General features: G+C 48.1%; 1 protein-coding gene across 12 annotated transcripts in view; it reads right to left on the bottom strand.

The window, feature by feature from the left end:
* The window catches only part of Klc1 (kinesin light chain 1), a 44,050-nt gene extending 19,877 nt beyond the window's left edge, over nt 1-24,173 (bottom strand). For 9 of the 12 annotated variants that reach the window (XR_007213231.1, XM_048362650.1, XM_048362651.1 and 6 more), the window contains exons 1-7: nt 24,010-24,172; nt 9,558-9,819; nt 7,459-7,689; nt 3,914-3,992; nt 2,913-3,138; nt 843-930; nt 227-328 (exon numbers count right to left, since the gene is read on the bottom strand). Coding sequence is in view for 11 of the 12 variants with exons in the window: in XM_048362650.1 (XP_048218607.1) it covers nt 227-328; nt 843-930; nt 2,913-3,138; nt 3,914-3,992; nt 7,459-7,689; nt 9,558-9,818 (987 nt within the window). In the remaining variant the exon portion in view is untranslated. Of the gene's footprint in view, nt 1-226; nt 329-842; nt 931-2,912; nt 3,139-3,913; nt 3,993-7,458; nt 7,690-9,557; nt 9,820-24,009 lie in introns of all 12 variants that reach the window. The other 3 variants (XM_048362662.1, XM_048362654.1, XM_048362661.1) reach the window with 1 other exon arrangement.
* Between the last annotated feature and the right edge of the window lie 2,849 nt (nt 24,174-27,022).

Genomic DNA, 27,022 nt, shown 5'->3' with positions numbered 1-27,022 from the left:
ACTGAGTGCTCCTATACTCAACACACACTCCCCTAACACGGGCCTCACACACGGATTGGGCCGGAGGTAGACTGGCCTTTGTTTGGGGACTATCTGCCTTTTCAAATGACTTGCTTTCAGTCAATAGCCAGCAGTGTCATATCATAGTGTTCAGAACTGAAAACTGAACTGCTTTTCCCAAAACACAAAAATCTCAAGAGAACTAAAATCCTTCACCATTTCATACCTTTTCTCTGATCTCCAGGGCTCTTTTGCACAATGGCTCAGCCTCTTTGTACTTCCCTCGTTTACCATACAGCACAGCAAGGTTGTTCAGAGTCGCTGCCACCTGCCAACACAGAATACCACAAAGAACCACCACAAGAGATGTTGTGAGAGCATTCTCTACGCACAGAGAGGCTTCCTCACGGGATGGGAGGTCGCTACACTGTAGGGCAGGTCACACCAGTACCAGCGGAGAACTGAGTTCTAACATCAAATAAATCAACATGATCTGAATTTCTTTTAACCTCCCAATCAAAACAGACAACTACACGTCTGACCAGATTCTAATAAAGACACAATATAAACTCTTGAAGACAAATCTAAAGAAGGACATGCAATATGATTACAGATCAGAAAGTATAGCTGGTGACCATCAAGTCAGTGGCCATCAGCAAATCAGGAGTGACTGCTGTGTAAGCAAGCAGCCGGGCAGCTGCCATGGAAGCTTGTCACTAACTGTGCCCACTGGGACAAGGTGGCTCTCAGACCCCCCTGTTGAGCTAGACGTGGGAAGAACTGGATAAAAAAGCACTAGGGAAAATGAAAAGTAAAAGACTGAAAGAATCAAGTATACAAACCGCGGGATGATCTTTGCCCAGAGTTTTTTCACGGATAGCCAAAGCATCATTCAGTAGATTAGCTGCATCTTTGTATTTGTTCTGATCCCTAAATTGAAAAACACATTAACTTCTTAGACATACATTACTAAATCAATCAATCTAATTAGCTATTTATTGGAGCTAGGGATTAAACTCAGGTTTATGCATGCTAAGCTATATACCCAGACTTCTAAATCCTGGTGCGCGTGCGCGCGCGTGTGTGTGTTTTAATTTTTTTTATTGTTATTCTAAAGGTGAAGGGGATACAATCATACGTAAGTCAAGTAAAGAATACTTTTCTTGGCTGGGAATATGGCCTAGTGCTCACCTAGTATACATGAAGCCCTGTGTTCGATTCCTCAGCACCACATATATAGAAAAAGCCGAAGTGGTGCTGTGGCTCAAATGGTAGAGTGCTAGCCTTGAGCAAAAAAGAAGCCAGGGACAGTGCTCAGGCCCTGAGTCCAAGGCCCAGGACTGGCAAAAAGAAAACAAAACAATCAAAGAATACATTTCTTTTTGGACAATGTCACCTTCCAAATCTTTCCCTCTCATCCCTATCTAAATCTGGTTGTTTTTTTTTTGGTTTTTTTGGACAGGTCCTGGGACTTGAACTCCAGGTCTGGGTGCTGTCCCTGAGCTTTTTTTTTGCCAGTCCTGGGCCTTGGACTCAGGGCCTGAGCACTATCCCTGGCTTCTTTTTGCTCAAGGCTAGCCCTCTGCCACTTTAGACACAGTGCCACTTCTAGCCGTTTTATATTTATGTGGTGCTGGGGAATCGAACCCAGGGCTTCTGTATACGAGGCAAGCACTCTTGCCACTAGGCGATATTCCCAGCCGTTTTTTGTTTTTTTTAACTATTTATTTTGTCTTTTCTTTTTTGGTACTGGTGATCAAACCCAGGACGTTCTACTTGCTAGGCAAGTGCTTTGCCACTGAGCTACATCCCAGGCCCCCTGAGCTCCTTTCATTCAAGGTGAGGGCTCTACCCCTTGAGCCACAGCACCACTTCCAGCTTTTTCTGTGATTAACTAGAGATAAGAGTATGATGGACTTTTCTGCCTGAGCTGGCTTTGAACCACAATCCTCAGAATTGCATCCCCCCTTTATTGTTACCAACTTCCAAACATCCTTTTAAAAACTCACCCATCCTTACAGATGGCAGCAGAGTGCTGCTGAAATCCTGGGCCAGCTTCTCTTTCTCCACACTGCCCCACCCCCTCTCTCCTCAGGACCCATCTCCAGACCCCTGCCTTCACACAAGACCCCACAGCATCCTGCCACAGAGCTCAGAACCCACATATCCCCACAGGTGCCCATCTACAGGGGTGAAAGAGGCAGAGGTGGCAAAGGGTTTGTAAGTGGAATCCAGAAATTCAAAAGGAGAGAGAGGAAGTGGCGCTGTGGCTCAAGGTGGTAGAGCACTAAGCCTTGAGCTGAAGAGCTCAAGGACAATGCCCAGGCCCAGAGTTCAAGTCCCATGACCAACAAAACAATAAAATTTAAAAAGGCCAGGGGGGTGGCCTAGTGGTAAAAGTGCTTGCTGAGCATGCATGAAGCTAGGTTCAATTCCTCAGTGCCACATATGCAGAAAAAGCCGAAGTAATGCTGTGACTCAAGTGGTAGAGCACTAGCCTTGAACCAAAAAAAGAAGTTCAAAGATGGTGCCCGGGCTCTGAGTTCAAGTCCCCTGACTGGCAAAAAAAAAAAAAAAGTCCAGGCCCTTAGAAGGTGGGGAGGATACTGATAGGCAAGGTAGGAAGGCCATCCCAGGCCAAAGAAATCCTGGGCCAAAAGTCATACCTGAACTGGCCTGGTTGGGGGTTATTGTAGGCTATCCCAGAAAGGCTGACTCAGTACAGGCCACATCTATTCCTGGACAGGGTGACACTCACCATAGAGCTGGTTGAGTATTTGGGGTTTGACCCCAGGCTATTTGAAGGTGAGTAGATGGCAAGAATGGTGCACATGATTCCAAAACCTATTTCAAAGTACAAGTTGGCTGAAGTTGTCTCTGGGTTCAATTCAGTACAAAAACCAAAAGACTACCTGTACACCAGGGCCAAGATGTTGAGCATGGTGGCCACGTCAGGGTGGTCATGGCCTGAAGTCTTCTCCAGGTCCTCCAGGGCCTGCTTGCAGAGCGGCACGGCCACTTCATAGCGCCCCTGGGACGCATACTGGATCACCAGGTTGTGGAGCGTGCGCAGCCGCGCGGGAATCTCGTATCCTCCTTGCTGGGCGGCGGCAGCAGCACTGCTATGCTGCTGCTGAACTGCTCGGAGAAGACACACTTCAGAGGACGTAAGGACAACAGTGCAGGCCAGTTCATTTCACACTTCCCCATTACCTGGCTCAAGGAGGCCCCTATGCTAACGCAGTCTCTTCTGAGTAACCCTGCACAAGCTGGGAAAGAGGAACAGGTCAGGGATGGCACCCTGTTGGTTTACAATGCCAGGAGGCAGGGGCTGGGGATATGGCCTAGTGGCAAGAGTGCCTGCCTCGGATACACGAGGCCCTAGGTTCGATTCCCCAGCACCACATATACAGAAAATGGCCAGAAGTGGTGCTGTGGCTCAAGTGGCAGAGTGCTAGCCTTGAGCGGGAAGAAGCCAGGGACAGTGCTCAGGCCCTGAGTCCAAGGCCCAGGACTGGCCAAAAAAAAAAAAAAAAAAAAAAGAATACAATGCCAGGAGGCTATTCTGGGTGCCAGACTAAGGAAGAAGCAGCACTGCTCCTCTACCCTGCAAGAACCCACAGCCACATGTGCACAAACATTTTAAATCTCCGGGGAACAAAGGCAATCCCGGGCAGGGTGATGTCCACCTATATAATCCCAGCACTTGGGAGGCTGAGACAGGCGATTTCAGGCTTAAGGCTAGCCTGGACGATACAGAGCGTGACCCTGTGATCCTGCACTTGGGATCTGTGCAGCAGGCTGCCGTACTAAGGCTCGAACTCTGACAAGTATGTCCCAGAGCTTCCGGAAAGCGCCTTCCTCAACAGAGGGGCATACATCCCACGGACAGCACACAGCACAGCACACTCACTTCCTTGGCCTGGGTCATCCTCATCATTTGGAAAGAGATCATCCAGAGGCTCTTTGGCAGAATCCGTGTCTTTGTCCTCCTACAAAAGAGACCAGAGCATGTTTTATTCTCAGCATTATATATTTTGCCTGAAAATCTTTAATGTAAAACTCACTTTAACTTAAAAACCTTAGGAAAGGCTATCTTTTTTTTTTTTTTTTTTTTTGGTCAGTTGTGGGGCTTGAACTCTGGGCCTGGGCAGTGTTCTTGAGCTCTTTTGCTCAGGCTAGTGCTCTACCACTTGAGCCACAGCTCCACTTCCAGTTTTCTGCTCTACCACTTGAGCCACAGTGCAACTTCTGGTGGTTAATTGGAGATAAGAGTCTCACAGGCTTTCCTGCCTGAGCTGGCTCTGAACCATGATCCTTGGACCTTAGCCTCCTGAGTAGCTAGGATTACAGGCGTGAGCCACTGATGCCCAGAAAGGCTACCAGTTTTTAAGATCAAAAATACGATCATGCACAATGTGGCTTCTCCATTAAATACAGATGAAAGAGCAACTGGTGGATTATCTATAATCTTAGCTACTTGGGAGGCTAAGATCAAGAGGATCATGGTTCAAAGCCAATCCAAGCTTTCTCAGCACGTATGTGAACATGGTGGTACATGACAGTCATTCCAGCTACATGGTAGGCTGAGACAGGAGGACAAAAGTTCTAGGCAAGCCTGGGCAGAAAAATCTGTTAAGACTCCATCTCAAGAAACTGGGCTTGGGGGCTGGGGATATGGCCTAGTGGTAGAGTGCCTGCCTCTTATACATGAAGCCATGGGTTCAATTCCCCAGCACCACATATACAGAAAATGGCCAGAAGTGGTGCTGTGGCTCAAGTGGTAGAATGCTAGCCTTGAGCAAAAACAAGCCAGGGACAGTGCTCAGGCCCTGAGTCCAAGCCCCAGGACTCACAAAAAATAAATAAATAAATAAATAAATAAATAAATAAAAATTTAAAAAAAGAAACTGGGCTTGGGGCTGGGAATATGGCCTAGGGGTAGAGTGCTTGCCTCATATACATGAAGCCCTGGGTTCCATTCCTCAGCACCACATATATAGAAAATGGCCAGAAGTGGCACTGTGGCTCAAGTGGCCAGAGTGCTAACCCTGAACAAAAAGAAGCCAGGGACAGTGCTCAGGCCCTGAGTTCAAACCCCAGGACTGGCAGGAAAAAAAAAAAAAAAGAATCTGAGCTTGGTGGCACATACTTATCACCACTTCAGCTAGGATTAAAAAAAAAACATAAAACAGCTGATTTTGGCCAATGTAAACACCAGACAGGAAGCAAGACCCTACTTCAAAAATAAGCTACTCAGGGGCTGGGGATATGGCCTAGTGGCAAGAGTGCTTGCCTTGTATGCATGAGGCCCTGGGTTCGATTCCCCAGCACCACATATACAGAAAATGGCCAGAAGTGGCGCTGTGGCTCAAGTGGCAGAGTGCTAGCCTTGAGCAAAAAGAAGCCAGGGACAGTGCTCAGGCCCTGAGTCCAGGCCCCAGGACTGGCCAAAAAAAAAAAAAAAAAAGTTTATAGGCATGGCTCAGCAGTATGGCACCTGACTAGCAAGCTCAAGTTCTAACCATAGTATTGCAAAAAAAAAAAAAAGTAGAACATGCTTGCCTACCATACATAAGGCCTTGAGTCAATCCTCAATGCTGAAAAAGGTTGGAACAGTTTCTATAAATTAAACAAAAGCCAGGGTATGATAAGACAGATTCCTGAGTGCATTTCTATGCCTTAGCTACTTGGCCTATATTCTGAGGAGTTCAAGCTCAGCAAAAGTTGTACATAAATAAAAGTCTTATTTGCAAACAGATTACAAAAGTACAGCTCTGATTATCACAAATAAAGGTGCTGACTCCCCTACTCTCAAATCCTCAACAGGCTACACCATAGGAGCCAAGTCTTATGAACTGCTAGAAATGAGCCGGTTTTAAATCTGTGACTCCTATCTCTGCACATACTTAGTTAAAGGGGTAGATACTGTGATCACAACAGCTTATCCGGGTAAGAAATAAGTATCAACACAGGGAAGGTGAGCATTATTTCCCTATGAAGGGAATAACCTTGTAAATACACATCCCATCCCATTGGGATGCATAATACAAACCAAGGAATAACCAATAAAGTAATGGGCCTGGCTGGCACCCGATGGTTCATGCTTGTAATCCTAGTTACTCAGGAGGCGGAGATCTGAAGATCAAGGTTTGAAGATAGTTCAGACAGACAAAGTAGCAAGACTCTTATCTCCAATTAACTTCCAAAAAGCCAGAAGTAGAAGTGTGAAGTTCAAGTGATAGAACATAGCCTTGAATGGAGAAGTGAAGCAAAAGTTTGAGGCCCTGAGCTCAAGCCCAATTCCAGCACCAAAAAAACCCACAAAACAAAAACAAAAAACAAAAATACATATGCATTCTTCAAAGTGGTTTGTGTGTATGAGTCATCCTAGGTATTCAGGAAGCACAAAGTTTGTGAGACCCCTCTCAACTAATGAAAAAAGTTGTACACAGTAGTGCACACCTGTCACCTCAGCTATATAAGAACCATAAATAGAAGGATGAAGACCCAGGCTGGCCTGGGCAAAACAATGAGACCTTACTCAAAAAATGAAAGCAAAAGACTGCTTGGCTCAAGTGGCAGAGTGCCTGCCTAGCAAGTCCAAGGCTTTGACTTCAAGTCCTAGTGCATCTCCTCAAAACAAGGGGGAAAAGAAAGACCAAGGCCTGTACCAGAGAAAGACAACTAAAAGAGAAGACAAGACCAAAGAACAAAGAACAAAGTGACGAGACAACTATGTGCAATATGCAATCCTGAACTCACTCCAAGGATGAAGTGAGACATGCTATGAGGACTAAGTAAATGGACAGGGCATGGCCTGCAGGTGAGAAAGTGCTGAGCCTTGACAAGTTCCCTGAGTGTGCCCCAGCCCCTGGTGTCCCCAAAGGATAGCCTCGCCCCAGGGAACCTCATCCTATAGGAGGACACCGGGTATGTGGAAACTGTCTCCTACTCAAGACAGAAACAATCCATCACAAAGAGGGAAACCATAGCTCTCAGGGTGGGTTCTCCAAGTTTGACATTTTTACAAAATCGAAAGCTTAAAAAAAAGTGTCTGATTGTACAAAATCATGTCTCCTTCTCTCAATATTTGCATGTTCCAGGGAAATCCCTACCTGGCAGCAATCTCCAGTACTCTTACTCCCACAGCAGTGCAAGCCAACACATGCAGCTACCCCACTCCCCCTGAATGAGACATGGTTGAGGGTAAGCCTAAAGAACTGTTCCTATTTCCTCAAATTCACATGCTGGGGGTACACCAAGGGTGGCAGTATTTTTCTATTTTAGGGGCAGCAGTATGCATGAGTGCATACTGGAGACAGAACTGCTATGCTTTGCCCAGGTCCTCCACTGCCAGACCCCCAGCCATGGCCCTGCCACATGGACAACCTGAGGGTGAAGACACACTCACAGTTCTTCCCAAAGAGCCTGCTGACCAAAGTGAGGCACACTCACCGAGGGGGAAATATCATCATCATATTTCTTTAGCTGGTTCATGAATTCTAAGTGCTTCTTTTCTTCCTCCAGCTGGGCCACAGACTGCTCGCTCTTCTGTAACTTCTGCTGCGTGTTGGCCAGTTCATCCCGCAGCCACTGATTCTCCTGGCACAGACGACGAACCTGAGCGCGCAGTTTCTGTTTCTCTGACTCGACCGCATTCAGGTGATTTGACAAAGCCATCATCACCTAGGCAGAGGAGACACGTACATGCTGCAGGCACCACCTGGCAGGAGCCTCATCCACACACGGTGCTCAAGCTCTAGCTGTGTCAGTGAACACGTTTCCCCTTCAGGCACAGATTATATACCTGAGCGTGACAAAGGGTCTACAAAATACATCTATTCATTCTATGTGAGAGCATAGAAAGGACTCTCGGTAGACACCTCTCCTCTGAATATTTGATTGCTTTTTATCTTTTTCTTTTGTCAGTCATGGGGCTTCAACTTTGGGCCTGGGCGCAGCCCCTGAACTCTTCAGCTCAAAGCTAGCACTCTACCACTTTGAGGCACAGCACCACTTCCAGTTTTCTGGTCCTTAATTGGAGATAAAGAGTCTCACAGACTTTTCCTGCCCAGGCTGGCTTTGAACCACAATCCTCATATCTCAGCCTCTTGAGTTGCTAGGATTATAGGCATGAGCCACCAGCACCCAGCTACTTTTTCTATTTCTTTTTTTTTTGGGGGGGGGGAGTGAGGATTTGAAATCAGAATCTTGTGCTTGAAATGTACTAGAAATGTACTCTACCACTGAGCGATGGCCCCAGCCCTTTTTAGTATTGGGGTTTTTTTTGAGCTAGGATTATAGGTGTGAGCCCCTGGGGCCCAGGCTTGGTCACTTCCCTTATGAAATCAAAATCTGCTGTTCCAGTAGTCTCTCTTCTGCCTCATTCATTTATTACCTAAGCTCAAGGTTAAGAGAGGAGCCAAGGGCTGGGAATATAGCCTAGTAGTAAAGTACTCGCCTTGTATACATGAAGCCCTGGGTTCGATGCCTCAGCACCACATATATAGAAAAAGCCAGAAGTGGTACTGTGACTCAAGTGGCAGAGTGCTAGCCTTGAGCAAAAAGAAGCCAGGGACAGTGCTCAGGCCCTGAGTCCAAGGCCCAGGACTGGCAAAAAAACAAAACCAGACAAAATAAGAGAGGAGCCAAGGTTCAATGTGCTGAAACTTACTTAAGAGCTGCAGGCAGAGTTGAACATAATTAGCAGAAGGGGTACTAGATATTCCAGTGTTTTCATCTCTATGTTGAACATGACAGAACAAGCACAGTGACCCATCTGACCCTGGAGTTCTGCAGAGCCACCAGTTTCTGGATAACATCTTGTCCCCACAGGTGTAGGGACCTGGAACTCTAAGTGGGTAAAGGCATCAGTCTCTACCCATACACCTGGTACAGCCATGGAACAAGCTTCTAGACAATGAAACAGAAGTACAACCTAAGAGGACTTCATCCCCTCTCCCCCCTCATCCGAAACAAGGTCATATGATTGTGGCTAACGCTCCCTCCTGGTCCTGGAGACAGGCTGCCAGCACAAGGTGTGGCGGGTAACAGGAGGCGATGAGCAGGTACCTTGATGACCAGGTAGCCATGAAACCCACCCCAAAAGACCACTTCAGCACTCATTTCCCATGTTTCTGTGAGGTCTGTTTTTGTTTTTCAGCATAAATGTACAGCACTAAATGTACAGAGGCAGCTCTACTTAGAAGTTTAGATATCAAGTAAGTCGTCACTGTATATAACATGTGCATGACAAGTGTTTAAAATGAGAATTGGATCAACGTACAATATATGCATGTTTTAAGTATCAAAATGAAGCCCCCTCATACAATCTGCACTTTAAACTTTTTAAAAACAAATGAGGTATGGGGGAGGCGGGGGCAACAATGAAGGAGGAGGTAAAAAGTTGAAGAAATGTACACAGTGCCTTACATATGAAACTGTAACTCCTCTGTAATTCACTCTGACAATAAAGGGGAAAACAAACAAAAAAAACACAAAAAATGAGGTCACCATGACCTTCATAATCACACTGAGCTGGTCCCACCATATACCTGCGCCTCGCTCAGACCAAGCTCCAGCATTTCCAGGGACTTCCGGATCATGTTGGATTTCTCCTCCACCAAGTTGCTCTCATCATCCTTCTTCAGACACTTCAGTGTCTCCAGCAAACTCTGTAAAATGGAGTTGTGTTCATTCTTCAGAGCTTCCAGCCCCTGAATGACTTGCTTCGTCTTAGAGATGATTTCATCTTGGGTAAGCTTCTCCAACTTGTCTTCCTTTATGTATACCATTGTGGACATGTTGTCATACATTCTACAATGGAAAAAGAAGAACATCAGACATTTCATTACAAGTGACATTGTTATCCTATCTTTAAACAGTAAGCATTTATGATGGCTCCATTTATAGCTGAATAATAAACAAACATGTTTACAATTTTCAATCTTGAATATATACTATATTCTGTTTTTTTGTTTGGCCAGTCCTGGGGCTTGAACTCAGGGCCTGAGCAATGTCCCTGGTTTCTTTTTGCTCAAGGCCAGCACTCTGCCACTTGAGCCACAGCATCACTTCCAGCTTTTTCTGTGTATGTGGTGCTGAGGAATCGAACCCAGGGTTTCATGTATACGAAGCAAGCACTCTACCATTAGGCCATATTCCCAGTTCCTATATACTATATTCTGTACTGTTTGTTTTTCTTTTGCAGATCCATTGGATTACTTTCTGGTTTACATATGAATTGTTTTTTCTGTGTGCTAGCCCTGGGGTTTGAACTTGGTGCCTGGGTGCTATCCCTGAGCTTTCGTGCTCAAGACTAGCACTCTAACACTTGAGCCACAACTCCACTTATACCTTTTTTGGTGGTTAATTGGAGATAAGAGTCATACAGACTTTCTTGCCTGGGTTGGCTTCAAATCATGATCCTCAGATCTCAGCCTCCAAAGTAGATAGGATTATAGGCATGAGTCACTAGCACCCAGCCAGACTAGGCATTTATACTTTACTCAAATGGGACAGAATTAAGGAAGCCCAATGTCTGTGTATTTTTTCCAAGACTTGCCTACCTATTAGAAACATAGAAAACTTCCTAGCTATACCACTCCTAGGTATCTATCCTGAGCAACAGGGACCAGGATATGACAAGGACACCTGCACCTCCATGTTCATTGCTGCACTATTCACAATAGCCAAGATATGGAAACAACCCAGATGCCCCACTACAGATGAATGGATTTCAAAAACATGGAACCTATATACAATGGAATTTTACACTGCCATTGGAAAGAATAAAATAATGGCATTCGCTGGAAATCATGTTGAGTGAGACAAGCCAAGAACAGAGAGACAAAGGGTATGGTCTCCCTGAGATGTGGTGTTAGAATTAAAATGCAAAGAGAACAAAGTACACAGGTCTCAAGATACCAAAATACAGTAAAAAGAAAAGAGGACACAGAATGAGTGGAAAGTGTGTGAAAAAAAATAATAACAATAATAATACAGCAGAGGGGGCTACCAGCTACATTGAACACTGATGAAAATGAACTCATGGGTGGGAATGGGAAGGAATGAAAGAGGGAACAGATGTTAATAAACAAAAGGAAAGGGGCTGGGGATATGGCCTAGTGGCAAGAGAGCTTGCCTCGTATACATGAGGCCCTGGGTTCGATTCCCCAGCACCACATATACAGAAAACAGCCAGAAGTGGCGCTGTGGCTCAAGTGGCGAAGTGCTAGCCTTGAGCAAAAGGAAGCCAGGGACAGTGCTCAGGCCCTGAGTCCAAGGCCCAGGACTGGCCAAAACAACAACAAAAATAATAATAATAATAAAATATTCTGTTAAAAAAATTAATAAATAAACAAAAGGAAAGTAATGTACATATCATCCAAAATGGAAGAAATGATTTTATTGTTAAAGTTCATAGACTTCATAAGAGTAGAATAATACTTTTCATCATTGTGAAAGTTAAATTGTGTACTGTGAAATATATGTAGTAACTTAAACCCAATTTTTAAAAAATGTACTCACTGCCTTACATATGAAACTGAACTCCTCTGTACATCACTTTGACAATAAATAATTTTTAAAAAATAAACTATGAAATAAACAAGCCAGGTGCCAGTGGCTCACACCTGTAATCTTAGCTACTAAGGAGGCTGAGATCTGAGGATTGTAGTTCAATAAATAAATAAAATTTTTAAAAATTAAGATTTTCTTTTTAAATGTGTCAGATACAGTGGCTCACACTTATAATCTGAGTTATTCAAGAAACTAAGATAGGGGCCAGAAGGGGCGCTGTGGCTCAAGTGGCAGAGTGCTAGCCTTGAGCAAAAAGAAGCCAGGGACAGTGCTCAGGCCCTCAGTCCAAGGCCCAGGACTGGCAAAAAAAAAAAAAAAGAAAGAAACTAAGATAAGGAGGTCTGTGATTTAAAGTCAGCCCAGACAAAAAGTTCACAAGACTAACTCAATCCATTAAAAAAAAATGGAGCTCACTGTCCTTGGTTGGCTCACACCTGTAACTGGGGGCATGTCTTAAGTCATAGCCACCTACCTAGCTACACTGGAGGCTAAGATCCAAAGACTATGGTTCAAAGACAGCCCAGGTAGGAGACTCTTATCTCCAATTAACCACCAGAAAGCCAGAATGGAGCTGTGGCTCAAAGTGGCAGAGCACTAGCCTTGAGCAAAAGAAGTTCAAGGACAGTGCCTAGGTCCCGAGTTCAAGCCCCAGGACTGACAAAAAAAGAAAGTCGGGGACAGTCATTCCCACTACACAGGAATTATAAGTAGGAGGACCATGGCCCATACAGAATATCAAGACCCAAGCCTGGTGCCAGTGGCTCATGCTTGTAACCCTAGCTACTTAAGAGGCTGAGATCTGAAGATTGCCATTTGAAGCCAAGCCAGGCAGGAAAAGTCTGTTAGACTCTCATCTCCAATTAACCACCAAAAAAGCCAGAAGTAGAACTGTGGCTCAAATGGTAGAGTGCTAGCCTTGAGCACAATAGGCTCAGGGACCTGAGCACCCATATCCTGAGTTCAAGCCCCAGGATCAGGGGAGGAAAAAAAAACAAGACACCCCCCTCCCTTTTTTTTGGCCAGTCCTGGGCCTTGGACTCAGGGCCTGAGCACTGTCCCTGGCTTCTTTTTGCTCAAGGCTAGCACTCCCACTTGAGCCACAGCGCCACTTCTGGCTGTTTTCTATATATGTGGTGCTGGGGAATCAAACCCAGGGCTTCATGTATATGAGGCGAGCACTCTTGCCACTAGGCCATATTTCCAGCCCGACCCTATTTTTTAAAATATCTAAAAAAAAACAGGGGCTGAGAATGTGGCCTAGTGGTAGAGGGCTTGCCTAGCATGCATGAAGCCCTGGGTTTGATTCCTCAGTACCACATACACAGAAAAAGCCGGAAGTGGTGCTATGGCTCAGGTGGTAGAGTGCTAGCTTTGAGCAAAAGTAGCTTAGGGACAGTGCCCAGGCCTTGAGTTCAAGCCCCAGGACTACCAAAAAAAAAAAAGCATAAAAAGCTAAAACAAAAAGAACGAGTATATTTTAAGTCATAGCCACCTATCTACCTAGCAAGTTGAGACCAAGTTAAGACACAGTTCTACAAAAAGAAGGGGGGGGGGGAGATAAGGAATTGTAAATCCATACCTGAACGAAAGTAAGATTTTTAAGATCTAACAGGAGGCTGAGGCAAAAAGACCTAGGGATCCAGGACAGCCTGGATGGACTATATAGTGTCTTAAAAACTGAGCAGGAGGGGCTGGGGATATGGCCTAGTGGCAAGAGCACTTGCCTCGTATACATGAAGCCCTCGGTTCGATTCCCCAGCACCACATATACAGAAAATGGCCAGAAGTGGCGCTGCGGCTCAAGTGGCAGAGTGTTAGCCTTGAGCAAAAAGAAGCCAGGGACAGTGCTCAGGCCCTGAGTCCCAGGCCCAGGACTGGCAAAAAAAAAAAAAAAAAAAAAAACTGAGCAGGAGCTAGACACTGTGTCTTAAAAACTGAGCAGGAGTTAGACACTGGCGTCTCACACCTATAATCCTAGCTACTAAGAGGCTGAAGTATGAGGGTTGAGGTTCAAAGCCTGCCCAGGCAGGAAAGTCTGTGAGACTCTTATCTCCAATTAATCACAGAAAAAGTCCGAAGTTGTACTGTGGCACCCCGTTGCTTTTTCATTCCAGGCTGGCACTCTACCACTTGAGCCACAGCCACACCTCTGGTTTTTTAGAGCTAAACTGGAGGTAAGAGTCTCAATCTTGGCTGCTAAGGTGGAACTCAAACTGATTCTCAGATCTCAGCCTCCTGAGTAGTTAGGATTATAGGAGCTGCCAGCACCCAGCTGAAAAGAAATGTTTAATTAAACTATCGTGGTGACAAGAGCACCCTCCCTGCTCCCAGAGAGGGATGACACACCAATCACATAGAAAAAATAAAGATTGGCTGAGCACTGGTGGCTCACACCTGTAATCCTAGCTAGTCAGGAGGCTGAGATCTCAGGATCGAAGTTCAAAGCCAGCCCAAGCAGAAAAGTCCATGAGATTTTTAGCGCCAATTAATCACCAGAAGTGGCTGGCTCAATGTGGTAGAGCGTTAGCCTTGAGTAAAAGGGATCAGGTATAGAGCCCAGGCCTCAAGTTCAAGCCCCAGGACTAACCAAAAATAAAATAAAATAAAGATTGTTTCACATCTCTCTAATGCAACTCTGGAGGCTGGAAGCAAAAAAATACCTCCAAAATTCTGAAGGGAAATTGTTTCTAATATAGAATTCTAGAGTAAATCCAAACCTCAACGTAAGAACAGAGTAACATCTTCAGACACACCACAACCCAAAACATTTTATGTCACCAGCAACCTCCAATTACAAGATGATGTGCTCAATCAGAACAAGGGACCCAGTCGAGGAGGATGTCACATGACAGACAGCTCACAGGATCAGCAGGTGGGGAGGCGGTCTCCAAGGCTGCCCCAGTCACAGAGACGCCAGGCTGAAGATTGGGGCTGAATGCATGCCAACTCTACTAAAGGAGGTAGAAACCAGACAGTGACTCGCTCCCAAGAAAACAAAATGTTGAACAGGGAAATTTATTACATGACTCTGCTATAGTATGCAGAGGCACAAAGACAGAGAGAGTAAAAACTGATCTAACATAAATGACAACCCATTCCTTTGGAGAGGCCATAAAGTACAAGCCTGGAGAGGAGAGCAGAGAAACAGGCCCTAAATATCTGGCACAGTGGTTCATAACTGAGAAACCACCAGGTATAAGGTAGGCATGATATGCAGAGATGTAGACGATTATGAAAAGGAACCACAATCTGACCCTAAGTCCTGTAAGTCCTGTGCATGTGCACTTGCATCCCACAGGGCACAAGCCATTCTCAGGACCTACAGCTCACAGGTGAGCCTTAACCACCAGAAGGCTGCTCTGCACCCCAAGCCACACACTCTGTCTCAGGAAGCAAGTCACCAAGCACAGACCACAAGTCCAGGACCAAGGGTATTTATAATTACTTGGAATTCATCTGTATGGCTGATTTGTCTTTACCTCTGCCTTAATTTATTTAATCATTTATATCAATATAGACTGATTTTTTTTTTAGTTTAAGTATACTTAGGTACTCTTTTTTTTCCAGTCCTGGGACTTGAACTCAGGGCCTGGGCTCTGTCGCTGAGCCTCTCTGTGCTGAAGGCTAATGCTCTACCACTGGAGCCACAACCCCACTTTCAGCTTTTTCTGTTTATGTGGTACTGAGGAATCGAACCCAGGGCCTCGTGCATGCTAAGCAAGCACTCTACCACTAAGCCACATTCCCAGCCCCAGTACTATTTTTTTTAGTGGTATTAAAGTTTGAACTCAGGACCTTTTATTTGCTAATACTTGAGCCACACTGTGTGTATGTGTGTGTGTGTGTGTTTGTGTTTTGAGTAGGGCCTTGAGGCTGGCCTGGCCCACAATGTTATTTGTATTTTCTTATTTGTGTTTTCTTTTTTTTTTTTTTTTTTTTTTTGCCAGTCCTGGGGCTTGGACTCAGGGCCTGAGCACTGTCCCTGGCTTCTTTTTGCTCAAGGCTAGCACTCTGCCACTTGAGCCACAGCACCACTTCTGGCCATTTTCTGTATATGTGGTGCTGAGGAATTGAACCCAGGGCCTCATGTATACGAGGCAAGCACTCTTGCCACTAGGCCATATCCCCATCCCTATTTGTGTTTTCTTGAATGGATGGGATGACATCCACGTACTATTGTGCCAAGCCACTGGTCCAGTTGGAGTCTCAAGAAGTTTTTGTTGTTTTGGCCAGAGCAAGCCTAAAACTGTGTGATCCCTCAACCTCCATCTCCTCCCAAGTAGCTAGAATTAATATACCTCACATTCTACTAACTATTATAAATACAACTTTCTGGCTCTGCTACTGGGAACCCTCCCATTGGCTGTGATTTTGTTGTTTGGTTTTTGTTTGAGGGTTGGGGGCATCAGCGCCTCACTTGTGTTAGGCAAGCACTCTACCTAACTCGTGTCCTTTCTACACATCTCCTCATCCTATGTTTTTGTTTTGTTCCCTATTTCTTGGGGACATAAGACACTCTAGACTTAGATGAACACTGGTAATTCACACCTGTATCCTAGCTATTCAGGAGGCTGAGACCTGGAGGACTGTTCAAAGCCAGCCTCCTGGACAGAAAAGACTGTGTCTCTAATAATCAGCAAAAAGCTGGACTGGAAGTATGGCTCAAGTTTCAGTGTCAGCTTTAAGCAAGCAAGTTGAATGAATATGAAGACCTGAGTTCAAGTCCCAGTGCTGCCAAAAAACAAAACAAAGTATGAAGAAAAAGAATTGCTGGGACTGGGAATGTCATTTTGTAGTAGAGTGCTTGCCTAGCATGCACTAAGCCCTGGGTTTGAATCATCAGCACCACATAAACAGAAAAACCCCAAAGTGTGCTGTGGCTCAAGAGGTAGAGTGCTAGCCTTGAACAAAAGAAGCTTAGAGACAGCACCCAGGCTCCGAGTTCAAGCCTAGGACTGGCAAAAAAAAAAAAAGAAAGAAAGAAAGAAAGAAAAAGAATTGCTGTTGGAGTCAGGTGCTAGTGGTTCTCACATGTAATCCTAGCTACTTGGGTAGCTGAGTTCAGAAGGACAGTGGTTCAAGGTCAGTCTGGGCATAGAATTTTAGATACCTCATCTCCATGAATGAAAAGGTGAGTGCAGTAGTGAGATCCTGGTGTCCCCAGCTACACAGTAAATAGATGGACTAAGGTTTAAGCACATAGGGTCGTTCAAAGAGTATAACAACTGGTGGGGGGGAAAAGGGATGGAGGCATGGTTCGGCAGTAGAGTGAGTACCTGCCCAGGAAGCCTAAAGCCAAATAAAAATCCAGGATGTTCAGAGAGAGAGAGAGAGAGAGAGAATACTAATTGCTTAGCATGCCTCAAGTCCTATATTCAATCCCCAGCATCACTGAAAAAAAAATTATTTCTGTATGTCTGAGTACCAGAGGGAGGATGTGCTGGCTCACCACCTCCTGGCACAGACTTCCGCATGTGGCTCAAAGTGCACTGATTCATCACTTTATACTTGCCACATAACATCTCCTCTACTGAATCTCTTCCTCAAATTTCATCTAACCTAACTTAATTCCTGTATCTCCTCTACTAAACTTCAATCAGAAGAACAAACTAAATGAAAGAATCTATACTGGCAAAAGAAAAACACACAAAAAAATCAGTAACATCAGCTATTCTGAATGCATTTCCACCCTAAACAAAACATATCACTAGATATAAAAAAAGCAAAAGCACATGTTTACCTTTTGAGGATTTTGTTTTACACATGCTGTCAGAATGGGAAAATGTGGCTCGACACCCTCTGGATGCCTTCCCATTGGCTAGTCTCAAGGCCTTCCAGATTCTGCTGGGAAGTTGACAGGTTCTTAGATCCTCCAGCAGTATTCTAACTGCACCTGTTCCAAGGTATGCACGTGTCTCTCTCCAAGAGCTTACTTTGCTCTTTTAGAAATCCAGAGGACTGTCCATACTCAGAGCTGCACCTGAGAATGAAGTTTCACAAGAAGGCTACTTCCCTTTCCTAAGCTCAATTTTCCAGAAGACCAGAGGCCTTTCTCCTCAAAAGCAAACTTTTAGCACAAGAAACTAAAGGGAAGCTGAGTACACGAACAAAGAGAATATGCTTTTCCCTAAAAGAAGAATAAGTAAGACCTAATGATACAAATGCCCCACTTAGGAGTTGATGGTTGAGCAAACAGAAAAGAACAGCTCCATCGGCTGGACTAATGACTAAGAAGGGTAAAGAGTAGGTGCTACACGAGTCTGCAGAAGACACTACTGAAGGTGGTATAAGTTATGGAACATAAAGATTTTTTTTTTTTGCTTTTGTCAGTCGTGGGGCTTGAACTCAGAGCCTAGGCACTAACCCTGAGCTCTTTTACTCAAAGCTAGCAAGCACGCTACCACTCTAAGCCACAGCTACACTTCTGGTTTTTGTTTGTTTGTTTTTGGCCAGTCCTGGGGCTTGGACTCAGGGCCTGAGCACTGTCCCTGGCTTCTTTTTGCTCAAGGCTAGCACTCTGCCACTTGAGCCACAGCGCCACTTCTGGCCGTTTTCTGTATATGTGGTGCTGGGGAATTGAACCCAGGGCCTCATGTATACGAGGCAAGCACTCTGGCCATTAGGCCATATCCCCAGCCCCCACTTCTGGTTTTTAAGTAGTTAATTGGAGGTAAGTCTCACATGGCCTTTCCTGCCCAGATAGCCTTCAAACCCAGATCCTCAATCTCAGCCTCCTGAATAGCTAGCAGGCATGAACCACCACCCAATGGCTTGTTTTTAATGACACCCACCTAAGGATTAATGCCAACTAAGGATTAATGTCAGCTAGCTAATAGTTCCTAAAACAGTATGTCTTTAATAGGGACAGTAAATCACACCCTGGAGGTCAGATGTAACTCTTTCAAAGTTAATCACACATTTACCATATAAGCAATTCTACTCATGAGTATTTATTGAGAAGAAATAAAAATGTATGTTCATGTGGTCTTATACAAGAGGGAATTGTCCCCCAGATGCACAGGGAGAGAACTGTATGGCAAGCACACTATAGAGCAGTACTTAGGAGTAGAAAGGAACAAGCCACATCCAACAATATGAATTTCAAAAGATGTACTAAACAAAATAAGCTAGATGGAAAAATACACAGCAGATAACCTCACTTTATAATAAATGCTAGAGTCGGAAAACTAAACCTACTGGAGACAGAAACCAGGTCAGAATTGTTTGGAGGAGAAATGACCGATAATTGGCAAGGGAGGTAGGTAGTATACACCTATAATCACAGCACTTTGGGTTTATGCTTTTTGATATGCTTGGTGTACTTTTTGATGTTTGATGTGCTAGTCACACTTACTAATGAAATTCAGTAAGTATCAGTAGCGCCAACTTCTATTTGCCTTTTGTTGGTAGTAGGGTTTGAACTCAGAGCTTCCTGTTTGCTAAACAGGCACTCAAGCCACTTGGCTAGCCCCTTTTGTGTTATTTAAGACTAAGTCTTTATGCCAAGGCCACCATGGGTGTCAATCCCCCTTTTTGTACTTCCATTTGTCACTGGGATGACAGTGTACCCAGCCTTTGACTGAAATAGGAATCTTGCAAACTTTCATGCCAGGGTTAGCCACAAACCCCACTTCATCTGCACCTCCCAAGTAGCTAAGATTACAGCCTGAGTACTACACCTAGCAACGGAGCTAACACTTTAAGCTGTTGTATGTGTATACAAAATAGGTTTTTCCCCCCATTGGTTCAAAAATATTCCCATCAGTGGAGACATTTATGTCCAGTCCTCTCCAGGCATGGCTTTACATTGTTCCTGGTGAAACAGGCACTGTGGCTACTACCTCCATCTGCCTAGGAGGCAGGAAGTATGAGGACAGAGAGGAGTTACAAGCTGAGAACCCAGGCCTCTGCTTTCAAGTGTTAGGCTTTGATTGTACTTTTTCTTTTTTTTTTTTTTTTTTTTTGCCAGGGCCTGGGTGCTGACCCTGTCTGAGCCTTTGCTCAAGGCTAGCACTCTACCTCTTGTGCCACAGCACCACTTCTGGCCTTTTCTGTTTATGTGGTGCTGAGGAATTAAACAAAGGGCTTTGTGCATGCCAGGCATGCACTCTACCACTAAGCCACATTCCCAGCCCTCAAGTGTTAGGCTTTGAGAAGCACCTTGCAACTACTGAAGCTGAAGTCTCTCATGATGATGATGCCTTGTGTTGGTCCTGTAACTGCCCTTACCCAAGACAGCTCTGCCCATGTCTTCCATTAAAAAAAAAAAAGCAGCCATTTTGCCATGTGCCCGTGGCTTACACCTGCAATCCTAGCTACTCAGGATGCCAAGACCGTAGGACAGCCATTGGAAGCTCTGACCGTCCAGGAGTACTCCTGAGGCCTGCAGCCTCACTCCCTGCCCCAAAGCAGATCCACTGTACCCTAAATCCCCCTAATCCAGCTGTTCCTCTGTACTTCCTGTCACTGCCCTAATTCCAAGGCTCACAGGCTTCACCTGGCATGAAGTTTCCTAACCAGCTCATCCCAGTTCTCAGCATCACCCATACACGGAGTCCCATTCTACATGCCACCTGGTTCCTCTGATCTGCCTGCACACCTCAGGATGAAAGCAGCCCACCTCACCGTTGCCTCTCTCCTCCACCACTTTGGGACTCCCTTCAGCCACAGGCCACCCTCAGCCTTTATTTCTACCCATCAGGAAGACAGCTTCAGGGAAACTCAACACTTGGCTAATCCAACTTTCCTTCCAGTGCAAGTAATGGCTTCCTCAGTATTCAGTGGATTAGGTGTTTAACCTGGGACCTTCCAGATTGACAGCTTTATCTCTGAATTCCAGTATCACAATGGCTGTCATCCAGTGGTTCTCAACAGTCATCAGTCACTTAATAACACCTTTCTACAATCTTAATTTGCCATTTTTATTCTGTTCCCTAAGACATGACACAAATTTCCCAGCTCTTAAACACACACACACACACACACACACACACACCACACACACGATAAAGGCTGGGTACCAGTGGCTCACGCCTGTAATCCTAGCTACTCAGAAGGCTGAACTCTGAGGATCCTGGTTGAAAGCTAGAGCCTGGGCAGAGAAGTCCATGAGATTCTTATCTCCAGTTAACCTCCAGAAAACCAGAAGTGGCACTGTGGCTCAGTGGTAGAGCACTAGCCTTAAGCAAAAAGGCTCAGTCAGGGTCAGCACCCAGGTCCTGAGTTCAAACTCCAGAACCAGCATCCAGGACCAAAAACAAACAAAAAACCACACAAGATCACTTTATTAGGCTGAAAGTGTAGCTCAAGTAGTAGAACCCTTGCTTATCAAGTTCAATCCCCAGTCCAACAATGGTTACATAAGTCTTGGTTTCTGTCATTCCATTCATCTAAGATTTATTATTTATTTATTTAGCAAAATCTGGGGCTTGAACTCAGAGCCTGGGCGCTGTCCCTGAGCTGCTTTTGCTCAAGGCTAGCTACCACCTGAGCCAGAGCTACTTCTGGCTTTTTCTGTTTGTGTGGTACTGAGGAATCAAACCTGGGGTTTCTTGCATGCTAGGCAAGCACTCTAGGACTGAGCCACATTCCCAACCCCTAAGAACTAATTTTATAACCCTTCAACGTGTTTGTTTATTTTTGTCAGTCTTGGGGTGGGCACTGCCCCTGGCTTCTTTTTGCTCAAGGCTAGCACTCTACCACTTGAGCCACAGCACCACTTCAGGCTTTTTCTGTATATATGGTGGTGAGGACTCAGGTCTTCATGCATGCTAGACAAGCACTCTACCACTAGGCCACATTCCCAGCCTACCCCTCAACTTTTTTTTTTTTTGACCAGTCCTGGGCCTTGGACTCAGGGCCTGAGCACTGTCAGTCCCTGGCTTCTTCCCGCTCAAGGCTAGCACTCTGCCACTTGAGCCACAGCACCGCTTCTGGCCGTTTTCTGTATATGTGGTGCTGGGGAATCGAACCTAGGGCCTTGTGTATCCGAGGCAGGCACTCTTGCCACTAGGCTATATCCCCAGCCCACCCCTCAACTTTTGAATTTCCTATTTCTAGCTTTTTTTTGGACAATCATGCTTTAACATAGTTTATGGTCCATTAGAGTTCCACACAGACTTGGGGAAACATGCTTATATTTAAACAACTACTTTGGGTTTGTGAGGGTTTGTTTTTTGCCTTTCTGGGCATCCCATCCATAATTTTGTGTGTGTGTGTGTGTGTTTTGGGGGGGGGGGGGGCGTCCTGGGGCTTGACCTCATGGCCTGGACACTGTCCTTGAGTTTCTTTTGCTCAAGGCTCAAGGCAAGTGCTCTACCACTAGAGCCACTTTTGGCTTTCTGTTTATGGGATACTGAGGAATGGAACCTAGGGCTTCATGCAGGCTAGGCAAGCACTCTACCACTAAGCCACCTTCCCAGCCCCCATAAAGTCTTTACTAAAAAGTAATTTAGGGGCTGGGGATATAGCCTAGTGGCAAGAGTGCCTGCCTCAGATACACGAGGCTCTAGGATCGATTCCCCAGCACCACATATACAGAAAACGGCCAGAAGCGGCGCTGTGGCTCAAGTGGCAGAGTGCTAGCCTTGAGCAGGAAGAAGCCAGGGACAGTGCTCAGGCCCTGAGTCCAAGGCCCAGGACTGGCCAAAAAAAAAAAAAGAAAAAGTAATTTAAAGCTAAGTGCTGGTAGCTCAGCCCATAATCCTCTCTACTCACAAGGCTGAGATCTGATGATCATGGTTCAAAGCCAGCCCAGGGAGGGAAGGATATGAGACTCTTTCTTTCCAATTAATCACCTCAAAACCAGAAGTGGATCTGTGGCTCAAAGTGGTAGAGTGCTAACCTTAAGCAAAAACAGCTCAGTGACAGCATCCAGGCTCTGAGCTCAAACCTCATGACCAACACAAAAGAAAAAAGAAATACTTAAGGTAATTGTGTACTCCTAGTGGCATTCCCTTCCACTTTCCATGTATCACATCTTTATATTCCTATACTTTTTTTTTTTTTTTGATACAGGGTCATGATGTGTAGCCGATGGCCTGGAATTCTCAACTCTCTGGTCTCAGCCTCTCCTGTGCTGGGATTATAAGCATGCATGCATCATCACACCCAGCATTATTTCCTCGGTGTATTATGCATTTACAACACAATGCAGTCAGATGAGCCAGAGCTGTGGGGAGGTTACCACCTGGTACCACAGCCTTCCAGGCTCACCCGCAACATGATGTTGCATTCTTTGATGACCTGAAGAGTGTTTGCCCTTCCACAAATAATTTCACACAGCCTGAGATTTTAATTATCTAGTATCACTGTATTCTTACTAATACTTAGGAAACAAAATAGTGAGTCAAATTTCCCACTGTAACTGAGGTTTGTGGCCACTTTCTGGAAAGTAAACCCCTAACTAATAAGATCTAGAGAGTGAAGGAGGATGGACATTGGAATGTATTACATTATAATGCATTAGACTTGGGTCAATTACAATGCATTAAGAAACTGATTCTGATCAAAGGCTTAGTCATGCTGTGGGGGGAAAAAAAACACCTTGGAATTTATCACAAAGAACCAAAAAGGCAACTGCCTTCTAACGCGATTTAAACAGTATTTATCCCAAATATGTTGTTCTCAATTTTGAAAGACGCTTTTGGCAAGCAATCCTAATCATCACTTAATATGTAAATTTTCAATGTTTAAACAATAACCTTCTGCAACAACTAACACAATGAATGCACCTGGAGATGGCTTTACAACCCTCACTTCGGAAACCATCCACTCAATCACGCAACCATGTAACTTTTTCAAGGCTTTAATTATTTCAAGGGAGGGGGAGCATCGCAGGTGGCACTGACAGCTCCAGTAGGGGCAGCTGCGCGGGGCGCGGGCGCGGGCGCGGTCGCCATCGCCGGGGAGGATCCACACCGGGCGGCGGAGAGCTGGGAGGAAGGGCCCGCCTCGCCGCGTCGCCTAGGGCGGTGCCGGGAGGGCGACACCGGGGAGGCGGAGGCCGGAAGGGGAGGCTTCGGACAAAGCGGCCCCGGCCGGCCGGCCGCCCCCGCCGCCTCGCCCCCCGGGGGCCGCCGCACGGCTCGAGGCTCGCAGCTGTCACGGGGACCGCCGCCCCCGCCCAGCCGAGCCCCGCCGAGCCGGGGACGCGGGGCGGGCGGGGCCCTGGCCCGGGAGGGGACCGAACGGGCCGGGCCTGGAGGGGCGCGGCTGAGGGCGGGGCGGAGGGGCCGGAGGGGCGAGGCCGCGGGCCGGGGTGGGGTGGGGAGCCCGGGCCGGGGAGTGGGGCGCGGGCGGGAAGGAGGAGGGTCCGGGCCTGGAGGGGCGCGGGTGGGGCCGGGGCCGCGGGGCGGGCGTGGGGGCCGCGGCGGGGACCGCTGCCCGGGGGTCGGGGGCCGCGCCGGGGCCGCGCCGCGCACTCACCGTCCGGTCCGGCGGGCCGCGCACGCTCGCGCTGTCACGGAGAGGCGGCCGCCGCGCACAGCCCGGCCGCCTGGGGCGGGCGCCGCGGTCACGAGCGAGAGGCGCCTGGGCAGCCGCCGCGCAGCATCCTCCGCGCCCGGCCTCGCGCTCCGCCGCCCGCCGCGCTCCCTCAGCCGCCGAAAATGGCGTCGCCGGCGCCGCGCCCGCCCCACAAGGCCGCGCGCCGTGACGTCACCCGCCCGCGCGCCGAGGGGCGGGGCCGCGCGCGCCGAGGGGCGGGGCCGGGGCGGGGCCGCGCGCCGGGCGCCCCGAGGTTCCGGACCGGCCGCGGCGGGCACGCCACCGCCCCCTAGCCGCCTCCGTCCCGGCACGGCGTCCTGGGGGCCCCCTCCCCGCGGGGGGGCCGAGGTGCCGGGCGGGCCCCCCTCCCTCCCCTCTCCCCGCGGGCCCGCGTGCGGAGCGGGGCGCGCGGAGAAGCGTCTGACCGTCCTCAGAAGTAAAGTAAGCGGCCGGCCGGGGCCGGGGCCGCGCCCCTCGCACCCCAACTGCCGAGGGAGGCCGAGCCCCAGGACCCGGGTTGGAAGCCAGCCTGGGCTTTAAGAAAGTCTTGAGAGTCCTATGTCCAGTCAGGCACCACAAAGCCCGGCGTGGCGCCGTGGCCCACGTGGTAGAGCGCAGGCCAGCCTGGGGCAGAGCGGCCCGGGGCCGAGGCCCAGCCTCGAGCCCAAGCCCCGGGGCCGGCACAGAACACGAGAAAGCCGGGGCGAGGGACGCGGCTTGGCGGTCCAGCGCCCGCCTCGCACGCACGAGGCCCCGGGTTTCCTCCGGGGTCCTCCCCCTGTCCCTTGCACGGTGGTCGGGTCACACAGCTGTCTTCTTGGCGGAGGTTCTCGCGTCCTGGCCCCCACAGCCCTGCCCGGCACCTGACACAGCCTATCAGCTGAGAGGAAGGTCAGACTTCCTTTTGCCTCACCCCTTGTCCATGGCGGGGGGGGGGGGGGGGGGAGGGGGGAGCCTCACCCCATGTCCATGGCGGGGCGGGGAGCCTCACCCCATGTCCATGGCGGGGGGTGGAGCCTCACCCCATGTCCATGGCGGGGGGGGGGGGGGGGGGGGGAGCCTCACCCCATGTCCATGGCAGGGGGGTGGAGCCTCACCCCTTGTCCATGGCGGGGGGGGGGGGGGAGGGGGGAGCCTCACCCCATGTCCATGGCGGGGGGGGGGGGGGAGCCTCACCCCATGTCCATGGCGGGGGGGGGGGGGGGAGCCTCACCCCATGTCCATGGCGGGGGGGGGGAGCCTCACCCCATGTCCATGGCGGGGGGGGGGGGGAGCCTCACCCCATGTCCATGGCGGGGGTGGGGAGCCTCACCCCATGTCCATGGGGGGGGAGGTGGGAGGGGGGAGTCTACAGGCTCCCCTCGGTCCCTGGTTTCTCCCTTGCTCCTCAGGAACTCTTGCCAATCTTTAGAGCCACTAATGGCTGAGCAAGGGCCCTCCCCAAAGAGCTGTCCAGGGCTCCTCCGTTCTGAATACTCATTTGGTAGCTCCGGGCAGTTCACCCCATACTGCTGCCGGGAGTACCTTCATCTTTACCGAGGGCATCTCTCTGAGACCAACAAGTACCCTCCTTGCTGAGTACCCTCCATCCCTTTCAATGCTCTGACCCTCAGCCACCTAAGAGCAGAAGACAGGGGTCTGCGTGTCACAGTTGTGGCAGGTGAGCTGCGAGCCCCAGGGTTTCCTCGCTGTCCCCTGGAGAGGACGGCCCTTCACCTTTAGGAATCAAACTGGAGCCCTGTGTTTTTCCACAACAAGGAGCTGAGCCTGTGTGGTGGAGAAGCTGCTCTGGGCATTCCCTAGAAGCCTAGAGGGGCAGCGTGGGCCCTGGGAAGAAAACACGAGGGTTACCAGGGTGGCCCCTGAGCACTTGCTATGTCTGGAGATCCTGTTGGCCTCGGAGCACACCTGGGAATGGCACATGGCTAGAAGTTTGAGTTGTTTTCGTTTTGTCTTGTTGGAGGTGACTGAGGCTGAGGACACTGGCCTGTCCAATGTCCAACCCCATGTGACAGGAGTAGGGGTTCCTCCAGCAGACCAAACAGAACAGGCTGTCTCCTTGCTCCCTAGAAAGTGTTCTGTCTAGTCAGCCTGTGCGGTGGCGCTGCCTCCTCCTCTCCGCTTCTTCACCATTTTCCTTTCCTGGGACAGCAAGGCCTGGTCTCCTGCCTCCTCCTCTCACCATCTCCTCCCTGCCCCTGGCCCCTTCACTGCCCTGCCCTGAAACCTGGCCAGGTCAACAGTAAACCTGGAGGTCGAGCTGCAGATTTGCAGGCAGCTGTCCGCCTGTATCCATCTCTCAGCGCTAACCACGTCCTGTACCTGGGGCGCCAGAAATAAGCCTGGGGCACCCAGCCTCAGACTGCTTCTGTTCCTAATTTGTACTGAGAACGGGTGGTCTCTGGCTGCCTCTGACTCGAGATGGAACAAGCAGAAGACAAGGTGCCTGGCCGCTGAGCCCGGAGAGCTGCAGGGGTTGGGACAAGAGGTCCAGAAACTTCCCCAGTGGGCGAAGAAATCTGGCAGAAGAAAAGCCCACTGTGCCACACAGAACAAACCTCGAGCCTCTCTCATTTGTCCTGAGTGGAAAATGGAGCTAGGTGCCGTGATTTTCATAACATTTACATGCATGCATACAATATACCTCATTAGCCTCACCTCTTTATTACCTTTACTCCTTCTTCCCCCCTTTCTTCAAACAATCTCAACGGGTTCTACTGCTTTATTTTCATATATGCAAGCAAAGTAAGAAGTGACTATATTTTTTCTTGGCAGTACATAAATTTGAACTCAGGTTCACGCTTGCTGAACTCAGGCTCGTGGCATTCTGCCATTGAGCCATATTTCCAGCCCAGCTTTTTGCTAGATATTTTGGAGATGGAGTCTCTCACACTTTTCTGGCCTCCAGCCTCCAGATCTCAGCCTCTTGAGTAGGTAGGACGACAGGTTATGA

Source organism: Perognathus longimembris, chromosome 14 (assembly GCF_023159225.1).
Source record: "Perognathus longimembris pacificus isolate PPM17 chromosome 14, ASM2315922v1, whole genome shotgun sequence".
Lineage (NCBI taxonomy): Eukaryota > Metazoa > Chordata > Mammalia > Rodentia > Heteromyidae > Perognathus > Perognathus longimembris.
Note: the sequence above shows the minus strand (reverse complement) of the source record. Positions and strands in the feature narration are given on the sequence as shown.